The 26,213-nt window shown below is 39.5% G+C and overlaps 1 protein-coding gene across 1 annotated transcript in view; it reads left to right on the top strand.

The window, feature by feature from the left end:
* The window catches only part of sim2 (SIM bHLH transcription factor 2), a 101,636-nt gene that overhangs the window by 52,138 nt on the left and 23,285 nt on the right, over positions 1-26,213 (top strand). Inside the window, exons 5-8 of the mRNA XM_048540539.2 lie at positions 7,876-7,961; positions 12,519-12,718; positions 17,234-17,340; positions 18,934-19,081. Coding sequence (XP_048396496.1) covers positions 7,876-7,961; positions 12,519-12,718; positions 17,234-17,340; positions 18,934-19,081 — 541 coding nt within the window. The remainder of the gene's footprint in view (positions 1-7,875; positions 7,962-12,518; positions 12,719-17,233; positions 17,341-18,933; positions 19,082-26,213) is intronic.

Below are 26,213 nucleotides of genomic sequence, written 5' to 3'. Positions count from 1 at the left end.
TTTGCTGACATACCTCGGCATAGTCCACTTCACTCAGACCACTACATGATTCTGCCTTTAACTCTGTTTCTTTAACATTGCTTAAAGAAGTTGAAGCTTTTTGTCTTACACTTATCAAGACTAGGATATAAGAAACAGACTTGAGAAAAGGGCTACTACTTTCTACAGCATGATTATTTTGGCCATCTAGGGTATGAAGATACAGCATAGAATCATAGAAATATGGGAGCAGGAGTGGGCTGGCAGCCCTTTGAGACTGCTACACTGTTCTAAATCATGGCTGAGCATCTACCTCAACTCCTTCCTTCCTCACCATCTTCACATCACTAGATGTCATTAGAAGCTAACAATCTGTCAGTCTCTAAAATTAAAACTAACATTCAATGACTGACGTTCAATGGCCCTCCAGCATAGAGAATTCCAAAGATTCACCACTCTGTACGTGAAGATATTTCTCCTCATCTCAACCACTTGGAAGACTGCCAAAAGCAAGACATCTGTTTTGCCCTAGGCAGGAGAAGATCCCATGGCACTAGCAATTAGTGGCTTCCAACAAATGCACAAACAAACACAGGAGCAACAGCAGAAAGCATTGTCATGGGCACTATGCCTAAAACAAAGGCTATAGAATTACAGCAACATGGTTGGGACACTGCCACCTCAAGCATCCCATTGCCTGGCTTCCTCCATGGAAGTTGAAGATGTTGTACATACTGTTCTGTGGAAGTCACCATTAAGATGGGTTGACCAATAACCACAGGACACAGTGAAAGAGAAATCACCTCATTTGAGACCCAGGATACAGCAAAAAAGAAGTTGTCAATTTCAACAGGACAGCAGTCCTCTATGTGGGGTATCCAAGACGTTAAACATCCTCCAGCCTAAAAAGACTCATCAGGCCTCACACTGTTAGGAACACAATCAAAGTCAATGGTCTTCTACACAGACCTACAATTTTCCAAGTGTGAACAAAGCAACTTCCAGGAGAATAGTGAAACACCTAGACTGCTCAGATTCTGAAGTCAGAAACTTGTGGGCCAGAGGGAGTTGTGTTAAAGGTCTAAGAAATGCACAATGTTAGTATTGAGAAAAACAGCTTAGGGGAAATACTCTTTATGGGCATAAGGGTCTCAAAGGGTTCATACTGAGTTCCTTAAGCATCTGCTGCTATTATGACACATTTGGTGGGAGAAGCGTTTAGGATCTCAAAGGAGTACGACCTAACATCTGGGTCTTCCTCATAATTTCTATAATGATGTCTGTCAGATTAATGTAAGTTGTACATTGTTGCTTGTGGAATAAACTTTATTTTGTTTAAAGCAACAGCTTCTCAGACCAGCAAGCAGTTCTTCCCCACCACATTAAAGCCACAAGGCCCTGTGGGTCCCTACTAGGAAAGAGGATGGTAGCATAGATAGCTTTTACAACATGATGAACAGTAGATTAGATTAGATTCTCTACAGTGTGGAAACAGGCTCTTCGGTCCAACACGTAGTGAGGATTCATCTTATATCAGGTTATTCCATCACACATCAGACTTGTTAATTATAGACGGATGATAGACTTTGGGGTGACAGGGGTCTGACTCGATTTTGAAGGCCAAGAGTTGATATGGCCAGTCTAGTTCAGTTTTTGGTCAATAGTAAGATTGTTGAGAATGGTGGATTCAGTGATGGTAATGCCACTGAATATCAAGGGGTAGTAGTTAGATTCTCTGTGGTCGTAGATTGTAATTTCCTGGCAGTTATGTGGCATTTATGTTACTTATCATTTATCAGATTAAACTCGAATTTGTCCATTTTTCTTTTGCATTTGCGGTAGTGGTTAGGAGAAGTGCTAGACAGATTTACAAAACTACTCAATAACAAGCACAGATCTTGTCAATTCAAATTCTAATCCAGCAGCAGCTTTGAATTTTTTTTTTCCCTCACTTAAGTTCTTTGAAATGAAGGGAAAAATATTTGTGGAAAAGGTGAGAGAGTGAGTGAGAACTGGGTCAAGTTGACCCAAGCATTTGAGTAACAAGTCTCCAATTGGAGTCCAAACAGTAAATGCCAGAAACAGTTAACAAATTTGGTCCATGAACACAGCCAATCTTCAGCACCTGTTCCTTCTCTTTTTGGTGCCAATTAGAATCAATCAAATTAACAACAAAATGTCCCCTTCGGCAATTCGAGTAATAAATGCTTGTAACTGCTTATTCCAATATTTTAATATTGTGGCATTGTGGGTCTAATTTAAAATTTTATTGCTGTCCCCATCATTGACCACAAAAAACACAGTTGAATAAACACACAACAGTGAGTTTACTCTTTGATGTAGTTGTGCTTCCACAACTAAGCTGTACTTAAGCAGAAGTGAACACAAAAGACTAAGAAGATTAAACATGTCTTACTGTATTTGCGCAACACTGAAAATAATAACTTTGCGAAGGCTTGGTAAAATATAAGCCAATAAATTCATAAAAGTTGTTCTCTGTGCTAAGTTAGATAATTTTATTCAAACAAGGAGATTGGATGAATACGGATGTGTGAGGGGCTAACAATGGTTAGCACTGCTGCCTCACTGCGCCAGGGACCCAGGTTTGATTCCAGCGTCAGGCGACTGTCTGTGTGGAGTTTGCACATTCTCCCCATGTCTGCACTGATTTCCACCTGGTGCTCTGGTTTCCTTCCACAGTCCAAAAATGTGCAGGGTAGGTGGATTGGCCATGATAAATTGCCCATAGTCCTCAGGGAGGTATAGATTAGGTGGGTTATGGGGGGTTGGGTCTAGGTGGCACGCTCTGAGATTTGGTGTGGACTTGTTGGGCCGAAGGACCTGTTTCCACACTGTAGGGATTCTATGACAAGGTTAGATTAGAATAAAAACAGGCATTGCTGGAGAAACTCAGCAGAGCTGGCAGCATCTGTGGAGAGAGAAACAGATTTGAAATTTCTAGTCCAAAATGACTATTCTTTAAAACTAACAAGAGACTGGTGAAAAAATGATGGAATTTATACTGCAAAGAAAGGTGGAAGGAGTAAGTGGAACAGAATGGAAGGTCAGGAAAGGATAGAGGTTGAGGCAGATTAGAGACCAATCGTGTTTCATGCCAAAAGGCAAAACAAGTGGTAATGATTTTAGAGATGGGAGATAGGTCGAGGTTAGGTGTTAATAGCAGAAAACAGGTCAGTTCTGCTGGAAGTAAGAATGATGAAGACCAGACTCTGAGGATTAGTGTGCAGTAGACAGGAAAAATAAAGTGGACACAGAGTTCATGGTCTCTGAAGTTGTTGAATGCACTATTGTGTCCAAAAGACTGTAAAGTTCCTCAATGAAAAAGAAGTGTTGTTTCCCCAGCCTATGTTGGGTTTCACAGAAACATTGCAACAGAAATATGACATAAATTGCAAGTATTTGGCAAGATGATGTATAAAAATGGCAACCAACTGGAACGGACCCTTCTTTTGAATGACTCCCCAAAGCCTGTCCTCCATCTACAAGAAGCAAGTCAGGAATGTGATGGAATATTCCCACTTGCCTGGATGAGTGTGGCCCCAACAACACTGAAGAAGCTTGACACTATCCAGGACAAAGCAGCCCGCTTGACTGGCACTACATCTACAAGCATCCACTCCCTCCACCAACAACGTTCAGAAGCAGCAGTGTGTACCATCCACAAAATGCACTGCAGAAATTCACCAATGATCCTCAGACAGCACCTTCCAAACCCACAACCACTTCCATCTAGAAGGACAAGGGCCGCAGATAAATCAGAACACCAGCACTTCAAGTTCCCCTCCAAGCCACCCACTAACCTGAGTTGGAAATATATTGTCGATCCTTCACTGTTGCTGGGTCAAAATCCTGGAATTCCTTCCCTAATGGCATCAACCCACAGCAGGTGGTCTGCAGCAGGTCAAGAACATAGTTCACCACCATATTCTCAAGGGCAACTAGGGCTGGACAATAAATGTTGGCCAGCCATCGACATTCTCATCCCACAAATGTATAAAAAAGAGAATAATGAGTTAATGGTGCGTTTATACCTTGGAAATATTTATGTAATACAGATATAGATGGACAACACTTTTACAGGAATGAGTCAAGTAACCAAACTGCAAGTTGTTTGGGCTAGGTAAATCATGGAATGAATAGACTTGCATGGGCTGTATTGTATAGAAACAGGCCATGCAGTCTTACTGGTGTTTATGCTTCAAGTGCTCCCCAACTCCATTTCATCTAAGCTTAAATTCTCTGTCTAGCTGACCCTTCAAATCCTTTTTGGCCTTTTTGCCTCAGATCATGTGCAGCCTAGATTCATCTTATTTGTTTAATTTTTATTTTCTTACCTCAAAATTTAAAAATATACCATTTATATAAGCAATGTTTAACAAAAAAAACTTAAGCATACAGTCCACAGTATAAAATTATAAATCTTCTTATAAATTTCAGGCTTACTACTTAATTGTACATAAAAACATTGTGCATTTTTTGAAAGATTCTTTTATTCATAAAATTCACAAAAGTGCAATATATGAACATTCAAAGTTGACATTACAAAAAATGCCAAATAAATCACTTTCTTTCAAGCTTGTATGTTATACAGACAAATTCATTCAATATTTACAATGTTCATTGCACATCAAGCACATAGCATGAGGGGTTTATCACAGTTTAAATTGGTCACCTTAGCCCACTGCACCTCTGTTCCAATCTTCAGTGCATTGCTCAGTGCATAATCTGGGTCATTAGAAAGTGTCAGTCTGCACTTGGTGGTGGACAACCAACATTTTAGCTCAGTGAAATTTCAAGCTTTTCAAATGCTTTTGTAACCGGCAGAAGTCCCTGTGATGAGGTTGTTATTACTTAATGGAACTTGATAGTAACAGTCAAGTTGAACACTTACAGACACATTTGTTTTACATTTTAAGAAAGTTTACAAATTGCCCTGCAAGGGCATTTAGGCAGCTTAGGCCATATTGGAACCATTGCAATGGCTAACATATAATCTTGATTTCATTTCAGTGAAAATGTGCAGGTTCGGTTCATTAGCCATGCTAGCTTGCGCATAGTGTCGAGGGATGTACATGCTAGGTGGATTAGTCATGGGAAATACAGGGTTATAGGTTTGGGGGTTGGGTCTGGGAGGGGTGCCCTTCAGAGGGCCAATGTGCATTCAATGGGCCAAATAGCCTGATTCCACATTGTAGGAATTCTATGAAAGCAGTGCAAGCAGGGCACAGCTTGGTTTTGATGCTTATAAATTGGGACTTTTGATTTTCTTGCCATTTTTATGATCTCTGAGGCATGAAATTTATGGCACAACAAGGGCACAATAAACTGTGATCATACTGAAGTTTTTTTCATACATCATATAGTGCTTATGTTGGCAATCACCTGATGGCATTTTGTAACTGTGATATTGTTGCAGGTCAACTCTTTGTTCTAGTAGTACAGTCACACTAAGTTCATGGATCGAAAACCCCACCGATGTCCCCTCAGGAATGGACACAATCTGAAAGAAAATTAATAAAATTAGCATTAAAGGAACTGGAAAGTGTATGCATACGTGCTCTTAATTTCATGGAATATTCAAAGTCCCATATTACAGCCACATTTTTCTTGAAATATGAAAGAATTGGTTTGGTCTGAATTTGATGTCAGTATGAACATCTCTGGAAAGGATCTAACTTGTTTGAAGTTGTTGAAAGAGATGTTCTTAAAACTTCTGCTTTTACCGGAAACAAACTAGAAGTTAAAAGAAAAAGTGCTGGAAGTGGTAGATCATATCAGTGAAGAGGAGAAGAGTTAATATTTTTAGGTTAGTGACCTTTCATCAGAATGGAGACGAGTTTGAATTATAATATATTTTAGGCAAGCGAAAAGAGGAGAGTGGGATATGGGCAAAAGAGAAGGCCTATGTTAGAGTGGAAGATGAGAGAGATTAGAGAACAAATTAGTTGGCCGTGCAGATAGTGGAACAAGAAAAGATATAAAGTCTAGAGGAGATGTGAGTTGGCACCTGAAAATGAAAAGAAGAAAAGAGAAAACCAAAACATCAGAAAACCAGGCTGTCATTTTAATTCTCAATCTTTCTATCCTTCAATCCATGGATTTCTGCAATGCTCCAATGAAGTTCAATACAAATGCAAGGAATAACATTTTCTTTCTCAATTAGGCATTTTACAAACTTTATTAGCAATGGGTTCAACAATTTGAAACCATAACCTTTGACCTCATTTAGTTTCCCTATCATGGTTTTACTTTCTTCTTTTCCTCTCCCTTTGTTTGGGTGGCAGATATTCATCATCCTAACATTTACACCTCTTCTACACCTATTTTTTGTTTCTTTACTTGTCACAGTACAACACATGTTAGACTTGCACCTTTTTACTTGTTTATAACCTATTATATTTCTAACACCTTCCAGTTCTGATGGAAGGTCATCAACCTCAAACATGACCTGCTGAGAATTCCTGACATTTTCTGTTTCTATTTCAGATTTCCAGCATCTGCAGTATTTTGCTTTTGTTTTAGATAACTTTACATTCCCACAGCTTTAAGAAATCCAAAGTAAAGAAACATTTAAATTTATTTACAGAAAGGAAGCTCAGTCCATTGTGTTGGAGTCTTTTCAGAAATATATGCAGACTATCTAACCAATCAAGCCTATCCTACCATCATATTGGATGATTAGTTGATTTGTATTTTAACTCCCTTTGTTCCATATTCCTTATACCCTTATGCAATAAATGTCATTATGAATCATTTCAGTTCCAGCATCAGTAATCTTTTAAGAAAATATCCAACATTTATAATAACCTTTGTGTGCAAAAATGATTCTTGGTTTCACACTTAACTGGTTTATCACTAATTTTGAGATCACAAATTTTATACTGGATACCCCCCTCAAGAAAACAAGTTTGTTTGTTTTCACCCTTTGAAGTATTTCTACTACTGGCCTTGACAGTGATGCTGACATGCCATGAAAGGATTTTAAAAAATTATTTCCGACAAATTTCTCACCTAGCAAAACATTTGGAAATGCTCAGCTCAATATTCCCTATCACCTAATTTACCCTTTGCACCTGAAATAACTCCACAGAGACCAATGCCCTGTCATCAAGTCACCCTTTACTTATACATGGAAAGCCTTTGACACTGACCCAGCTCTCTCAGAGTGTAAGGATGTCTGACACCCCTGATTTTATCTGTGAGCCAGGTCCCCTGTTTGGAGCAGATTGACAATCAGGGAACTGCTATTCTATGAGGTCCACCTGGCTGACCTTGTTACAGTCATTACTACCCAGTTCCATGGTTCATTGTAACAGCCATGAAATAAAATTATTACCTTCCACGTACGCATCAGTTTCTTGTCTAGCTACAGAATGGACTCAATTTCCTGCACACATCAAATGCACAGTTTTCACCACAACACACAATACTCCTACACCCCAACATGGTTTTCTGCACACTCCAGCTACATTCTGATTGATTTAATTGTAATGTTTCAATTTTTTAAAGAAAATCTACTTTTTGAAATGTAAAGGATTCAGAACCCAATAAAACATAATGTGAATTTACAACAACAAAGAATAAATCCAAATATTGCTCTCAAAACAACATAATCTTGAATACCTTGTACAGTAAGAATCTTTTCTGCTGCGTATTTTAACAAGAAGCCCAGCAGCACTTCTCAGCAGAACTGAGAATGGGTAATAAATCTGGCCATCAGTCACATCCCAGAACAGGTAATAAGTTTTATACTAAAAGACAGCTTGTCTTTTTTCACATGGCTACAATAATTCAGGGCATCTTGTGTAATAACACTGCATGGTTTATAAGGTTTCAAAGCTCAGGTATAATAACATTTTTGATGTTCCTTTTCAGAATATGAAATTGAGCGTTCCTTCTTTCTAAGGATGAAATGTGTTCTGGCCAAAAGAAATGCAGGTTTGACTTGTGGTGGTTACAAGGTAAGAAACTGTAAACAATCATTGAAAGAATTGTACTCAAATTCTAACATTCAGATTTCTCATAGCCTAATTTATAAGTATATGAGTTTTCCTTTTGGGATAATTGAGGTGACATTTTGGCTGTCTTATGCTACAGTTCCAGACTTGTCGTTTTTTTCAGGGAACAAGGCAACATAATATCACAATATTTTCACTTAATGCTTTAAGCTACAACAGCAATCAACTTGCATTTATATGGTGCTTTCCATGTCATAAAATGCTCTGAGGCACATCACATGAGAGTAACATTGGGTCACATCTGAAGATATTGGGAAAGAGAAGACGTAGTTTTAAGGAGTCTTAAGAGGAGGAAAGAGATAAAGAGGCAGAGAAGTCTAACAATTTCTATAGCAGTTGAAGGTGCAGCTGCTAATACAAAATGAACAGGAATATTCATTGTGAATTTATCCTTCAGCTGAATTTTAAGTATTGTAAATACCATGGTCAGTAATGTAATCTGATACCTTTTTCCATTTCTTTCTGGATGTTACAGTGGAGAGATGCACTTTGAAAGCCCCAGTTTGATTCCTTGCTCTGTATGATTTTAGCTGTTTGCATTGAATCCTCATTTCTAGCCTGTGGAATATCAGTTTTGGGTTATGCTCCTTGTAACCATCTGGCATGAAAATAAACATATGGAAGGGAATGTGTCCAGCTCTGGAGTCACCTCCTATCAATATAACTGACTGGTGCCAATTGGGTGAAGTTGGACTGTTGAGTTTAGATAACGGCAAAAGTTTGATTCTTCAGAATTTAAAAAGAAAGAGAAAGTCAAAGGGAAATGCCAGGAAAGCCTCCTGAATTACCATGTCAGCTTCACACATGTAAAAGGATTATTTCTCCAGCCTGCCCTCCATCAGTTATGTTGACACTGAAGTCAGAAAGCTTGGCACATTATGAATCTTGATACTGATTCTTACCTATATCAATGAAATTTAGTGACAATATATTGATCACTATTAACATGAAGAAAAATTTAGAACTTGGGCTATTCACTGCAAGGTTGAGAATTTAGTAGCCTGAAGGTTGATATAAGGAGAACTAGTTTGCCATTCTTGACAATATTAATGGAGATGGGATGTCATTTCAGGCACAACTTTGGCAAGGATTATAAAGAGTTTTTTATACATCAGTTTAATTTAATAAATTAGTGATCACCGGTGATGAAAGAATTTTTAAAAAACTTATTTCCAACAAATTTCTATCCTACCAGTATGGAACTTGTCAAACCTTTGATCTCTATCACTTAATTTAACTTTGCGCTTTCTTCCATAATTCGCTATAACGGCTGAGGTAAAATTATTACTTTCCTCATTTTCATCAGTCTTTGTTCTAGCTATGGAATGGACATAATGTCCAGTAAACACCATATGCCCAGCCTTTTTCATAAATATCTTTGATAAAGCTGGTCAGTGATATTTGCAATAGTCAATAAACAAAGTCCAGGGTAACAGCTTGTTATATTACACAGCTCAATGACAGACAGCTGCCAATAGACAGTGCTATGATGTCCCTGTTAGTAAAGTATCAAATCATAACACTTTTATGTGTTCTATAGAACAACAAGCTAAGGAATTTCAATAACAAGGAACATGTGTGTTCTTTTGTAGTGTTATACTTTTGTAATTTATAATGTCAGCTCTGCCTTTTGGGTTGGACTTCAATGACAGAATAGGTTTTAAACGGACAATGACCCTGTCTACCCAATCGCCAAAAATTAAAATTACTTTTTCTATCTCCCCTGGACTGAATGTCAGCTATAAACACACAGGGTATCCAAACTTCAATTGTAGCCTGAGATGAGTAACTGCAGCATGCAAGCAGAGTTACAAAACCAAGTGATGCTATGCATTCCACCTAAGTATGATCTTCTCTGGGCCCCATGTTGCAGAGCTCCACATGGCCTGTGGCAGTTTTATGTTTGTGACCATACACTCAGATACACATACACTCACGCACACATTTTCCAATAAAATGTCACTGAATGCCAATCAATAATTGGTATTGTGGCTACTATAGGCAAGGCCCACAAATGTTCAATTATAGTGTGATTGCCAACACCTGAGTTGAATTGGTTACATCAGTGAATGTCGAGATGGAAACTAATCCTTTGTGTGGTTCAATTTCACTTTAGGCAGTGCATTAAACAACAGAGCCTACATGGATCTTGGATCGTTTCCCTTATGAATAGGAGTAATTGTCAGTTCAAACAAATACCTTTGAGTATCAATAGCTGAATGGAAACCATCTGACAATTTAAATTGTTTTTATACTACACCATATGACAGGCTTAGACTTCCTATTACAATGGAGTTTTTGTATCTTATGGGATTATTCCCTTTTATTGACTTCTTTTTTGGGTAAGTGGATTTCTCAATGTCTGCATTCCATCCATAGCAGGGAAGTGGAATCCTGCAAAATAAGTCAGTTGACTTGATTTAAAAGTAAGGCAAATCAAACCCATCCTAAAAATCTTGCCTCAGAAATGTGCTGAGCTCGATGTTGAAACAGAATTTGACAAACAAACAAACAAAGCCGAGAGACAACAAAGAACAATCAAAGTTATTTGAAGCAAGATTAATAAACACACAATAGAGAAAATGAGCATAACTAAGAAGGAATTATAGAGGACATGCTGTCTCAAAGGTTTGTGGAGTTGAAACAGTAAGCTGCAAAAGAATAAAACAGGGATGAAGTTGGGATTGTACTAATCAGAAAATAAGTTAACTTAAGTGAGAATTGGGCAATTCTAAGATGATCATTTGGTTAAATATTGGATTTTATGCAAAAATCCCTGCCTATTTTAAACAAATTATTCATTCATGGGATGTAAATTGCCCTCGAGAAGGTGATGGAGATCTACCTCCTTGAACCACTGCAGTCCCTGGAGCTTAAGTACACCCACTGTGCTATTAGAATGTTCCAGGATTTCGATCTAGCGACAGTGAAGGATGTTGAATGACTTACAGGAGAACTTGCATATGATGATGTTCCCATCTCCTGCCCTTGTATTTCTTGACAGCAGTGGTTATGGGTTAGGAAGTTGGTGTCAGAGGAGCTATGGCAAGTCACAGCGGTGCATTTTATAGATGGTGTACACTGATGCTACTTCACATCGTGATGTACAGAGTGAATGTTGAAGGTGGTGGATGGGACGCCAACATGCATGCTGTTTTTTCCCAAATGGTGTCAAACCTCTTGAGTGTTGGAGCACCGTTCATTTGACGAAATGGACAGTATTCCATCACACTTCTGACTTGTGTCTTGTAGATGAAAGAAAGGCACTGGGGAGACAAGAGGTAAATTATTCACCACAGAATTCCTACACTCTGAGCAGCTATGTAGCTACAGCATTCATGTGGTTGGCCCAGTTCAGTTCTAGTAAATGGTAACTCAGAATTACAGTAGGATATTGAGCAATGGTAGTGCCAGTGAACATCAAGGGGTGATTGCTAGATTCCACCTGTTTGAGATGGTCATTGCCTGGCACCTGGAGGCACTAACGTTACCTTAAAATTTTGATTACATCTGAGAGTTATATGGAATAAAACAAGAAGGGAATAGAGCCATCAAGCCTATTCCTTTTGCAGGCAGTCTATTTTAGGCATAAAGTGACAGTAACCACACCATATAATTCATTCTATAAGAAGTACTTCAAAATGATTTGAGAGCTGAGTTAAGACGTTATATAAATGCAAGTTCATTACCATGGTGCCGATGTAATCCATCTTCTGCAAAAAGTTTTCATAAACTTTCTTCTGTTCTCAAAATGCAGAACTCCAAAGTGACTATTTAACATTATGTTCTGCATTGCTGATCCTGACCAGGTTGCTGACCTTGACATGACATTTCTCTATCCCAGCAGCTCAGCAACCATCATTTAACAGGAATCATCCAACCATCCGCCTGCATTTCCCAAGCAACTTTCAATTACATCAAGTCAAAGGTGCATTGGATTTTTTTAAAGACATAATTCAACAATTAAGAAGAAAATTATTTAATGCACCAGATTCTTTATGCTTACCAGTTTTATCCTTTTTTTTCTAATTTTGATTGATCAAAATGAGGAATATCACTGGTAATGGGTGGGGTGGTGTCAACATTTTTTCACGAATAACAAAATGAAGATCACGGGTTAGATATCTGTCTTTTTGGTATCTCTCCATCTCCCTGCTACAGATTATCGTATACTCAAATGGTGAACAGAAATCTCCTCCCAAAGACATGGCTGGCAATTACAATTGCGAACGTACATTGTGCTCTGTCTGTACTGAACCATATTGGCTCGGCAATGCACTTCAGCACCTGGACTGCCCTTTTTTGGCAGTTTTCTGTTGCTAAATAGATTGTGGGACAAGTTAGTGTGAAAGTAAGTGTACAGTTTAGTATTCTTTAATAAAGTTCCCACTTTCAGCTTCCTTGAGTGAAACACATCAGTTTCATTTGCTTAGACTCTTCTGTGTGTTTAGAAAATATTTTCACCATGCATAAATCAACTGAAATTATCCTTCTCCGTAGGTAATCCACTGCAGTGGCTATTTGAAAATCCGCCAGTATGTATTTGACGTTACTCTCTATGATGGCTGTTACCAGATTGTGGGACTGGTGGCAGTGGGGCATTCACTACCACCGAGTGCTATCACAGAAATCAAACTTCACAGCAACATGTTCATGTTCAGAGCCAGTCTGGATCTCAAACTCATCTTCCTAGATGCAAGGTAAGAACTTCAACTGGTAAAATGATTTAACAGCAACTGATAGTTTCAAAGATTGAGCACTTTGAGAGTTAGAATTTCCAGGGTATAGGTGTCAAGGGGTTTCACTTCACTGAGATCCCAGTTTCTAATGCCTTCCTTCAAAATGCACAGGAGAATGGAAGACTAAACCAGGCCAATAAGATTTTGCTTCCATTTGAAGATTGCATTTTTGTATACCAGTGAGCTCTCAACTGAAGGAGACTGATACAAGGAAAGAAAACAATTGATGAGAAAGGCTTTGGGTCCTCCAAAAGAAACATAGCAGCAAATCAATTGCTCAGATCTGGCTGACAGGCTTGGCCTGAGACATTTTTCCGTTTATTCGTTGGATGTTGGCTAGGCTAGCATTTATTGCCCTTGAGCTAAGTTTCAGAGGACAGTTAAGAGTCAACCACATTACTGTGGCACTGCAGTCACATGTAGGCCAGACCAGGCAAGGTTGACAGATATTCTTCCCTAAAGGACATTAAAGAAACAGATTATCTTTTAACAGCAATCACATGGACTAGATTTTTAATTTTAGATTTTCCCTTTTGATTCAAATTGCATTGCAATTTGAACGATGTCCTGAAGACATGTGACTGGTTTAATAGCCCAGTGACAATACCACCACTTCTCTTTTGTGTAGGTTGTCAGACTAGACCACAATTGGTCCTCTCAATGAACACCTTTTGCTTGCAGTGCACATCTGGTTCATCCTTCATAGAACATTGTCAATTAGACAAGCATTACTTTTGTAATAATAAGACATTCAAGGTCATATTTGCAGCTGAATCAGTTGATTGCACTTGGAAAGAAAAAAAAGTTAAATGTTCTGTGTTAAGAGTAAGGGTGTATTAATGATAACAGTCTTATTTGGGCTCATTGGCCCATTCCTGTGTGCAATTGTCCATACAAAATACCACAATTATACAATAATCACCTTTTGTCTTATTGACGTTTTTGTTATTGTAATGATAGAGCATAGAGCAGTACAGCACAGTACAGCCCTTTCGGCCCACGATGTTGTGCCAGCCTATTATCCTAATAAGATCAATCTACCCTGCATACCCTGCGTTTTACTATCCTCCATGTGCCTATCCAAGAATCGCCTAAAAGTATCTGACTGCACTACCATGGCTGGCAGCGCATTCCACACATGCCCCACTGCTCTTTATGTAAAGAACTTACCTCTGACATCTCCCCTATACCTTCCTCCAATCACCTTAAAATTATGCTCCCTTGTAATAGTCATTTCCGCCCCTGGTAAAAAGTCTCTGGCTATCCACTCTAGCTATGCTTCTCATCATCTTGTACACCTCTATCAAGTCACCTCTCACCCTTCTTCACTCCAATGAAAAAAGCCCTGGCTCCCTCAACCTTTCCTCATAAGACCTGCCCTCCAGCCCAGGCAGCATCCTGGTAAATCTCCTCTGCACCCTCTCTCTAAAGCTTCCACATCCTTGCTATAATGAGGTGACCAGAACTGAATATAATATTACAAGTGTGGTCTAACCAGGGTTTTATAGAGCTGCAGCATAACCTCACAGCTCTTAAACTCAATTCCCCTGTCACGTCCTTCACATTACACGTCAGTAATTTTCAAGTGATTAATGGGAGGATAACAATTCTGTCTGTTCCGATTTTACTTCTCCCACCCTTTCTTCTCAAATAGCCGGGTGAGATTTGATACCTTCCAGTCTGTGGGAACCACTCCCCAAAATGTTGAAATGCTATTATCCATGCTTCCGCTATCTCCACATTCACAGTTACCTCTTTCAGCACTCTGGTACACATGTTAGAATACCAGGTATCCACCAAATTTCGGTCTCGTTATTTCCTCCAACTTTCTCCCTCGTACTAATTTCCATGAATTCCTGTTTACCCACCTTCCCAGCTCGGGGTCCCTTAGATCTCCCAGTCCAGGAGATTCCTTGTATTCTACTCAGTGAAGACAGACACAAAGACATCATTTTGTTGTACCCAGTTATAAATCCTGTAATGAACTCATCTTTGTCTTCGTCAACGTTCCTTCTGTCCGCACCTACAGAAGTTTTTACAGCCTGTTCTTGTGTGTTCTTTCCTCCTCATTTGGATTCACACTGTGTTCTCCATTTCTTTCCAGTCACTTGGTCCTCCTTTGCTGTATTCCACAATTGTCCTGAGGTTTATTACCACTCCTGGCAACTTCACTGGGCCTTTTTTTGTCAATCTTATGCAATGCTTCATCCTTTGATCTTAGATTATGTTATTATAGGCCATGATTGGAACAAAACTTGGCTTGATAGATCATATTTTATTTTGGTTTGATTTTAATGTAGTGGTCTCTCACTGAAACATAATCATGTATTGGTGTAGATACTTTTTAACAATAAAACAAGTGTATTAACAGAAAATTGAAGGTAATATAGAATAAACTATCTACTTATGTCACAAATTCAAAGATTTTTTAAAAACACAGTAAAAGCATAAAACTACTAATTCCCAAACAATCCTTTATAAATTGAAAAGAAAAACAACTGCTTTTGTATAGTACCCAAAATACACATCGCATAATGCCCAAAAACACCATCCATACAGCACTAACTGTACTGTCTTCATCCCTGTCTCCACCATCTAGTAGGTTTAAACACATGTGACTTTAACTTAGACTGGAACTTCTTATAGCTTCTTCCTGGAGTTATGATACATCTGAACCTAAATGTATGCAACTTTAAGTAATTTCATCAGTGTTTTGTACCAACACATCTTGTCTGAGTTTACCATTTACTCTTTACTCTAGAATCATAGGGATATACAGCACGGAAATAGACCCTTTGGTCCAAATCACCCATGATGACCAGATATCTTATATAAATCTAATCCCATTTGCCAGCATTTGGCAACATCCCTCTAAACCTTTTCTATTCATATACCTGTCAGATGCCTTGCAAATGTTGTAATCGTACCTGCCTCCACCACCTCCTCTGGCAGCTCATTCCACACACGTACCACCCTCTATGTGAAAAAGTTGCCCCTTAGGTGCCTTTTATATCTTTCCCCCTCTCACCTTCAACCTATGCTGTCTAGTTTTGGAACCTCATACCCCGGATAAAAACTTGGCCTATTTACCCCATCCATGTCCCTCATGGTTTTATAAACCTCTACAAGGTCATCCCTCACCCTCCAATACTCCAAGGAAAATAGCCTCAGTCTGTTCAGTCTCTCCCTACCGCTCAAACCCTCCAAACCTGGCAACATCCATGTAAATATTTTTGAACCCTTTCTCAACATCCTTCTTATAGGAGGGAGACCAGAATTGCACGCACTGATCCAAAAGTAGCTGAACTAATGTCCTGTACAGCCGCAACATGACCTCCCAACTCCTAGGGTAATCTGGTTTCATTTATACCTGTCCTTTCTCAATAATTCTGGTCTATATTGCCATCTTAATCCAACAACTTTTCAGGACTGCTAAAAATTCCAAGTAAAACCAAAGAAAGCTCTCCCTCTAAACTACCGTGTTTCCCTTAAGCTTGAAAAATCCTCTCCTGACTTTCTAAACTGGAGCTGGTTTCTCTTGTTTGGAACTAAAATCCATTAATTCTAAAGCTAGGCCTCAAAAGCTATTTTACAAGAAATTACTATGGCCAGAAATACTTACAAGTTAATTATTAATTTCAGGCTCACAGAAAAACTCATGTCTCTCACTAACCTAGAACCCAAACTTACAGAAAATGATATTAAAACTATACTTAAATCACACATCATATTTACATATATTTAATGGTGAAATTGCAGGAGTCCATGGATTCCCTTAAAATGGACCTATTGCACAGCACTGGAGGCAACTTCTTAGAAAACCTATTCACTTAATTCCGTTTCATAGGACTTTGAGCAACTCTTCTCTTACCCTTTATCTGCTCCAATGAAAAAAGGTTCGCTTTGTTGTGTCTTACTCAGGCCTAAACCTCAAAAATCTGGTTTCCTCCGTGTTTTCCTTTCCACTGTGAGCGAAAACACTTCAAGAAATAAGGCACCAAAATATGACTCACAATATTCTAATTCCCGCCAAACCAATTGTTTCACAATACATTTCATTCTTTCATTTTATTTCTCTCTATGCAAAACCCTGACTCACATGGACTAGTTGACTTTATTTCATTGTTTAAATTCGTTCATGGAATAAGGGCATCACATTTATTGGCCATACATAATTGCAGTGTTAAGTGTCAACCATGTTATCCAGTGCCTGGAATCAAATATAGGGCAGACTAGGTAAGGATAGCATATTTCTTTCTCCAAAAGAAACTCAGTGAACCAGATGGGCCTGTACAACAATTGACTGTGGCTACCATTAATATTTATTGCTGCTTTGTATTGAATCAAATTTCACTATCTATCATGGCAGGATTTGAACCCATGTCACAGAACATTATCCCGAGGATGTGGATTGCTAGTCTAATGATAATATCACTACACTATTACTTGCATCATTTTATTTGTCTTTACTATCAGGGTTGCGGAGTTAACTGGATATGAACCTCAGGACCTGATAGAGAGGACGTTGTACCATCATGTGCATGGGTGTGATGTTTTCCATTTAAGATATGCACATCACCTCTGTGAGTAACAAGCAGCTCACCCGAAATGGTACTCATTGCAGAACACATCATGCAGATTAATTATTGCACATGGCATATCAGTTAAAACTATTACACTGAATCTGGTTTTAGATTTGTAACTGATAGAACAATTAACTCAGGTTATCAATTGCAATTATGACACAGTCCTACAGTAATCATGGCATAGCCATCCATATTCAACATTATCACTCATTAAGAACAGAAGTAGTTAGCAATGTGGATAAGTTGGACAAATTATTGTTTGTTTTCCTTAAGAAATGAAGTCTGAACAAAATAATCATGACTTTCAAAGCATATGCTCTGAAAAAAGCAAAATGATAAATGAGATGCCAAACACATCAAGTTCACTCCCAATCCAATCACTTTTTGGTGAGAAGCCAAACGGATTGGCTAAACCTCATAAAGCAAAACAGTTCAGAGAAAAAAATACAAACAAACAAATGAAACAAACCAGGAGGTAGTTTTTGGATCCAGCTCAACTTACAATTTAAAGTCAAGTTTGTAGGTGCTGTGTATTTGCGTTTTGTGCGTCGACTGACACGTTGAGTCCGATCACGTGACATGATGATATCATCAGCCGTTTGGGAGGTCAAATAGCGTTCTCTCTCTCCCAGAGATAATGGGAACTGCAGATGCTGGAGAATTCGAGATAACAAAATGTGGAGCTGGATGAACACAGCAGGCCAAGCAGCATCTCAGGAGCACAAAAGCTGACGTTTCGGGCCTAGACCCTTCATCAGAGAGGGGGATGGTCTAGACCCGAAACGTCAGCTTTTGTGCTCCTGAGATGCTGCTTGGCCTGCTGTGTTCATCCAGGCTCCACACTTTGTTGTCTCTCTCTCTAACCTTGTTTCCTGTAGAGTGAATACCTAGCTACTGCTATTAACAGTTCTGCCTCCTGATTCTCCTTAGAGTCTAACAGTGGGATAAAGAAAACCTAATTCACTTAAGATATCCCACAATTTTAGGCTCTTGTAAACGATTGCATGACAATAGACTGCAAGTCATGAGCATTTAAACCAACTGTATAAATGTTTATCAGATAAGGACAAATGCTTTTCAATAATGTGTGACTGTTCTTTCAGAAAGATTAGCCTCTCTGTTAAATCACAGAATCCCTACAATGTGGAAGCAGACCATTCAGTCCAATGAGTCTACACTGACCTTCTGAAAGAGCATCCCAACCAGACTCCCCACTCTACCTGTAAGCTTGCATTGCCCATGGCTAACGCCGTCTAGCCTGCACATTTTTGGATTGAGAGGAAATCCACGCAGATAGTCGCCCGAGGCTGAATACAGGACCGTGATGCTGTGAGGCAGCGGTACTAACCATTGAGCCACCGAGACTTCCCCCACCCCGGCCAAAGTAGCGGATGTACTGACAGACGAAGGGTTTATGAATATATAAAGCATAATCAGCTAATACTGAGTATCAGTAGTTTTTAGTTAACAGTATGGTTTCAGATTCCTAGTTCAATGTTTCAAATGTTGTACAATGTGAGGAAATATTGCAAAATGTTTTAACATTCATGTGAAATAATGAGGTAATTTTGTTTTTAATTATTCCGGAAGTGTTGGTCAAAGGACAAGTCACAACGAAGTATTACAGGCTGCTGTCGAAGCATGGAGGCTGGGTGTGGGTTCAGAGCTATGCTACCATTGTTCACAACAGTCGTTCATCTAGACCCCATTGCATTGTGAGCGTCAATTATGTCCTTACGTAAGTACATACGTAGATGTGATCATTGGCGAAAAATTGTAATTGCACACGAAAGAAATAAAAAGTGTAAGAAAATGCAGAACTTTAAAAGATCAAACTAATTTAGTATACAATTTCCTGTTGGATTATTCTGTCATGAATTCCCTCTTTACCTATCTGTTAATTTTTAACTCTAGAAAACATTACTTGCCCCAACCAAAAGCGCCAGTTATTGTTGTTGAACAAACACGGAGAATACTGGAGAAATTCAGCAGCTCTGGCAGCATCCGTGGAACGGGACATTCTGAAGAAATTATATTGGACTCGAAATGTTACTTGTTTCTCCCACCATGGGTGCTGCCAGACCTGCTGAGTTTCTCTGGAATTCTGTGCTTCAGATTTCCGGCTTCTGCAGTGTTTTTAATTTAATGGTATTAAATGTCTTTACAACTCTTAATTCTGTTTTGGATATGAAACATAACAGATACTATTCTTGCTTAATTTTAGAAAACAGGAAAAAGGCAGTTCCAACTAGCAGATCCTACAACATCAGAATAAAAATGAGCAGAGTGGTGTGGGATTTTATGAAGGCTGTGTTAACCTTAAGAGTATATTGTAGATGATGGAGTGACTGTGGAAGTCAGGTTGGTTCTCCTTAGAGTATAGAAGGTTGAGCAGATTCAATAATAACTTTCAAAAGGGAATTGGATAAATAATACTTTACGGATAAACAGAGTGTTTTGGGGCTGTGGAGAAAAATTGAGTTGTGGGATGAATTGAATAGCTTTTTCAAAGATCTGGAACAGATATAATGGACTAAAAAGCCTCCCGTGTTGCAAGATTGTACAAAAATGTCAGAGCAGAATTTGGTGCACGTTCAGTACACCACAGGAATGCAACCCTTTCCTGTACCAATTTTCTAACCTCTCGCTCTCAAGTATTTTTACTGGCTCACTGACTTCTACCTAGGAGTCCAGCAGTAGTCAAGGCACAAATTTACCTCTAAGCCTCTGAGAGCGACTTGGGAATAGAATTTGCTTTGGAGGATCTGGTGTCAAAGTTTTTTGTAATTTAAAATATAAATCTCTCTTCACTGTTAATCCTGATTTTCAAGAATAAATAGACTGTTGTGACAGCAACCGTGTTTTGATGACAGAAAATAGATCTGATGATATATCTCCACCATTTTAATCATTTCAATATGCTTACAACTTTATGGGGAGAAGTCCTGACCAAATCTGAGACTTTACTTGCACACAGACACTCTATGATATGGGGACGGAATGAAATCAGTAGCAGAAGGGTGGAACTATTAACCTGGATTACAGACCTAAAATATTAAGTCAGAGAGTCATACAGCACAGAAGCAGACTCTTAGGTCCAAACTGTCCATACAAACCAATTTTCCCAAACTGAGCTAGTCCTACTTGCCTATGTTTGGCCAATATCCCTCTAAACCTTTCCTATTTATGTACATACCTGAACATCTTTTAAATGTTGTAGCAGTTCCTGCATCTACCACTTCCTCTGATAGGTCCTACCACACATGAACCACCCTCTGTGTGAAAAAGTTGCCCCTCAGGTCCCTTTTAAGCCTTTCGCCTCTCACCTTTAAAATAAGCTCCCTAGTTTTGAAATCACCTACCCGAGGGAAAAGACCTTTTCTACTCACCTTATCTTTTCCCTCATGATTTAATAAACTTCTCTCAGGTCACCTCTCAATCTGATATGCTCCAGTGAAAAACATCCTATTTGGCCCATCCTTAGAACTCACCCTCCAGTCCTAGCAACATCCTAATGAGTATTGGAGTTCCATACTGAATCTTTGCTGAGATCTCTCCAATTTATTAGCCTTCCTATGGCAGGTTGACCAGAACTGTGCACAGTATACAAAAGTAGCTTCACCAATGTCCTGTACAACCTCAGTATGACGTCCCAATTCATTTGGGGTGCCATTGGTGGTTCTGTGGTTAGCACTGCTGCCTCACAGCGCCAAGGGCTCATGTTCAATTCCAGCCTTGGACAACTGTCTGTGTGGAGTTTACACATTCTCCCTGTGTCTGTGTGGGTTTCCCTTAACGTTCAAAGATCTTCAGGTTAAGTGGACTGGCCATGCCAAGTTTCCCATAGTGTCCAGGGATATGTAGGTTAGGATGTAGAATTACAGGGATAGGATAGGTGGGTGACGCTGGGTGTGATGTTCTTCAGAGTGTTGGTGTGGATCTTTTGGGCTGAAAGGCCTGCGTCCATACTGAAGGGATTCTATGGAACTCCAATACTCAATGGTCTGAGCAATGAAGGCAAGCATGCTGAACACCTTAACCAGCCTGTCTACCTGTGATTCAACTTTCAAAGAACTATGTACCTGAGCCCTTCTGTCTCTCTGGTGAACAACACTACCCAGAGCCCTACTATTAACTGTATTGGTCTTGCCTTGTTTGTTTGACCAAAGTAAGATACTTGATATCACAGTGCTAATATCACTAGCCAAGTAATCCATAATCCCAAGTGAATATCCTGGTTTTGAGTCCCACCATGGCAGATAATGAAATCGAATAGAATAAAATTTGGAATTTAAAGGTAGTCTATTGGTGACCATGTAACTGTTGTCAATTGTTTAAAGCTCATCTGGTTTACTAATATCCTTTAGACATGGGAACCTGCCATCTTTCCCAGGTATGGTGAACATGTGACTCCAGATCGATGGCAAAATATTTGACTCTTAACTTACCCTCTGAAATGGCCTAGAGGGCCTAGCTCAGTTCAAGGGCAACATTGGATGGCACACACCCCAATCAAAAATGTTTTTAAAAATCAATAGCTATAAAGTAATGTTACTGAACAAATTAAAATCAAACAGAAAATGCTGGAGAAACTCAGCATGTCTGGTCACATCTCCTCGTGATCGAAACATAGTTTTGAGTCAAATGGCTCTTCTGAACTGAAGGAGGCTGGAAAATGGTGTTTTTACATTGTTGACAGAGAGGAGGGGTAGAGTGAGTGGAACAGATTATGAGGCTGCTCAGACAAAAAGAGAAAGGCAGTACAAATGGTGATAACAAAGATGTTAAATAGTTTTAAATGATGGTGAGAAAAGGATAAAATGTGTTTGCTCTGTTAAGAGCAAAGTCAACAGTACAAGATGAGAGTGGGTACTAGGGTGGGGTGATGACTGATGCTGGGTTGGTGATGAGTATGAGGCTGGATATTCAGAGGAAAGTGAAAGAGGGAAATCATGCAGTAAGGTTGCAGCATTCAATATTGATATTTCGTCAGGAACCTGTAGTAGGCCCATGATGTAAATGTCAGCATGGGAGGAAGATGGTTTATTGAAATGGAAATAAACTGGAAATGGGAGCTATTCTCTGGACAGAGTGGAGATATTCCACAAATCAGTCAAGCAGTCTCCATTTGGTCTCACCATGTAAAGGAGACCGCATGTGAGCAGCAAATGCAGGAGACTACATTGAAAGAAGTACAAGTAAAACACTGCTTCACCCCCGTGGGACAGTGAGGAGATAAATGGTCAAGTGTTACACCTGCAATTGCATGGGAAAGTGCCATGTGTGGTGAGAAAGTGTTTGGAGGGACGATGGAATGACCATGGTGTTGCAAATAGAACATTCCTTGAGGAATGCTGACAGTGGAAGGAGAGGGAAAGATATATTTGGTGCTAGCATCCTGCTGGAGGTGGCAGAAATGCCTGAGGCTTGTCCTTTGAATGTGAAGACTGGTGGGATGGCAAGTGAGGAGAAGGAGAAGCCTATAATCATTATGGAAGGAAGGGGAGGTGATGAGGGCAGAAATGTAGGAAATAGGTAGGACCTAGGTGAAGGCCCTTGCAGCGACAGTGGAGAGGAATCCTAGGGTTGAGGAAAAAGGTCATGGTGGTCCCAAGTGGAAGATGGCATCATTGGAAAAGATAATGAAGGTGGAGAAACTGGGAAATGGGATGGAATCTTGCAGGAAGCAAGGTGTGAGGATGGATAGTCAAGGTAACTGTGGGAGTCAGTGGGTTTGTAATGGATGTGGATGGACAGCGTATCTCCAGAGATGGAAATGTTGAAGTCGAGAAAGGGAAGGGATGAGTCAGAGATGGACCAGGTGAAGGTGAGAGAAGGCTGGAAATTGGAATCCAAACTGATGGATTTTCGTAAGTATGAATGAGAGCAGGGAGCAGCACAAATGACATCATTGAAGTATCAAAGAAAGAGTTATATGTAGAGGTCTTGGCAGGACTGAAACAAGGAATATTCCACACACCCCACAAAGAGACAGGCATAGCTAGGATCACACGGGTACCGATAGCCGTTGACTTAGAGAATGTGAGATGAGGTGAAGGAAAAGTTGCTCAAAGTGACAAGTTCAGCCAGGTGAAGGAAGGTGGTGGTGGGGATGGGAGCTGTTCAGACCTCTTTTCAAGGAAAAAGTGGAGAGCCTTCAAATGGTGGATAGATGTGTCAAAAGATTGCATGTCCATGGGCAAGAGGAGGAAGCTAGGGCCTGAAAATTGGAAATTATCGAACCAGCTTAAAGTGTCAGAAGAATCATTCTTGTAAATGGGTAAAGACTGAAAATGGGAGACAATATAGAGTCAAGATAGGAAGAAATAAATTGAGTGGGGCATGAACAAACCAGGGCACTCTGGTTTGTGAATTTTGGGAAGGAAGTAGAAACAGGCTGTATGGGTTGGGGTCGGTGAGGTGAAAAGTTATGGAAGGGAAATCTCCAGAGGAGATGAGTTCAGTGACAGTCCTGGAAATAACTGCTTGATGATCAGTGTGGCACAGGCTGTTCAATGCAAATGACATTGAGGAAAATGTAAGGTAAAAATAACTCGAACTCACTGTTAGTTTAACAACTGGTTCTATTTAAATGTAAAATATTCAGAGTGGTAACTTTCACTGAGTCGGTGGTAAGGTGATAGTGGAGAGATGGTTGAATTGGATGATATAAGTGGATTAGAATTTGATGCTTTAATATTAAGGATTCAAATTCAATCCATACTGATTATGGCTTTCAAATAAAGAAAACCTGCGATAGTATCAGTTAGATTCAAAACTGAATCACCATTACCTGAGCAGTCTCATTCAGGCTATTGATACATTGGTCGAACCTGGGAAATGGAGGTGTCTCCCTAATGTACATATCAGTATGAAAGTAACAGTGGTCCAATCAAGTCTCATAACGTAAACAGTATCATAGCAACATAACAAAACCCTTTTGTCCAAATAACTGCACTGGAAATTTAAAAGCAAAGAATATTTGATGTTATGATAAAGCCAATGGAATGACCATTCTCCAGAAAGAACAAGAGAAGTTATGGAAGAAGTGGAATTAAAGTTGAGATTTTCCTTGGAAAATGTCACTGAGCAAGTTGTGGCAGATTCAGGGCACACATTTCAAAGGGACTGCTGTGGAAAACATGCCAGAGCAAGTATAGTACAATTGTTACCAAGTCTCCCTTCTTCCCCTCCTGAACAACAATGATTAGATTAGTTCAAAGGTGGATCAAGATCTTTAGAAGGAGGTGGCTGCTTACATAAATTACAACAGTGTCTACACTTCATTGCCTGTAAAGAGCTTTAGGAGGTCCCGAGTTGTGAACAGTGCTATATAAATATAAGTTATTTCTTTCTGTGAATGACAGTAGCATTGTGCAGAGGAGCTGGCTTCAACTTCAGAAAATGTTCAATGATCTCACCAAGACTGGCAAGGTAAGGCCCCACAGGGTAGCTTCATAACCGTTTGGTATAGTACTCTACCTATTAATGCCATGGACTGTTCTCTACTACTGACCACTTATTATCACGTTTAACTAGGTTTTTACAATTGTCTACTCAGCTGCCCTTTTCAATTTGTGCCAACTCCTATTGCTAGCAAAATTCAATTAAAACCCTCAACAGTAAAACTCTGTTTCTTCAGGTACAGCACTTTCATGATGTGTGTTCAAGTCTTCCCAACATTTAAAGATATCACTATGATATAAAGGTTTCATTAGGCACTATAACAACAAGAGAGAATCTAAACATTGTTCCTTGACATTCATTGTCATTACCATTGCTGAATAACCCAGAAATGGCATTCTGCAATTCTGGCAGTTGCCATTGATCAGAAACTGAACTGAACAAACCATATACATACAGTGGCTTAAAGGGCAGATCAGATGCAGGGTATTCTGAGGTGGATAATTTACATCCTGACTCCTCAAAGCCTGTTCGCCATCTACAGGCACAAGACAGGAGAGTGATGGAGTATTCTTCAATTACCTGGATGAATGCAGCTCTAACAACAATCAGTGCAATCCAGGACAAAGCAGATGGCTTGATAGGACCTCATCTGACATCTTCAATGCCCATTCCCTCCACCACCAATGTACAGTAGCTGCAGTTTAAACCATCAACACTGCAACAACTCAACAAGATTTCTATGACCCTTGCCACCTAAAAGGACAAGAGCAACAGTTTAACTGGAACACCACAACTTGCAAATACTCCTACAAGCCGCACACCATTCTGACTTGGAACTGAGTAATCACTCTGTCATTGTCACTGGGTCAGAATCCTGGAATTCACTCCCTAACAGCACTGGTGGTGTATTTGCACCACATGAACTGTAGTGGTCGAAGAAGATAATTCACCCTATCAGAAGCAATTGGTGATAGACTGGAAGTTGTGGCCTAGCATCAAATGGCAAAACCTAATGAATGATAAAGAAAAGTTGGATGCCTCTGCTTCTGTTAACAAGAGATCTTCAGGAGGAAAGTAGGAATGGGAAGTGGACTATATAAGTTGCACTTTTGAGAAGCAGGATCTCCAAATACAGAAAAGATTGTGTGAAGAGAAATCACAGGATAGGACAGTAGAAGGTCTCACCCCTCATTCAGTATCACACATATCAAAGAGCAAAGAACACTACAGCACAGGAACTGGTCTCAAGTCTGCACTGACATGCTGCTTATCACAACTAAAACCCTAAAGAACAAAGAACATTCCAGCACAGGAATATGCCCTTCGGCCCTCCATCCTCCTTTTATTTTCCACCAGACCGAATCATGTGGTCACTGACAGTGAAGCACACATTGAAGATCAGTTCCATATCACCGGGATATATTGCATCCAGATGGTCTGCAAAAGATTTCCTCTTCCATCAG

Source organism: Stegostoma tigrinum, chromosome 12, assembly GCF_030684315.1.
Source record: "Stegostoma tigrinum isolate sSteTig4 chromosome 12, sSteTig4.hap1, whole genome shotgun sequence".
NCBI classification, from domain to species: Eukaryota; Metazoa; Chordata; class Chondrichthyes; order Orectolobiformes; family Stegostomatidae; genus Stegostoma; species Stegostoma tigrinum.
This window is presented reverse-complemented; position numbering and strand designations above follow the sequence as displayed.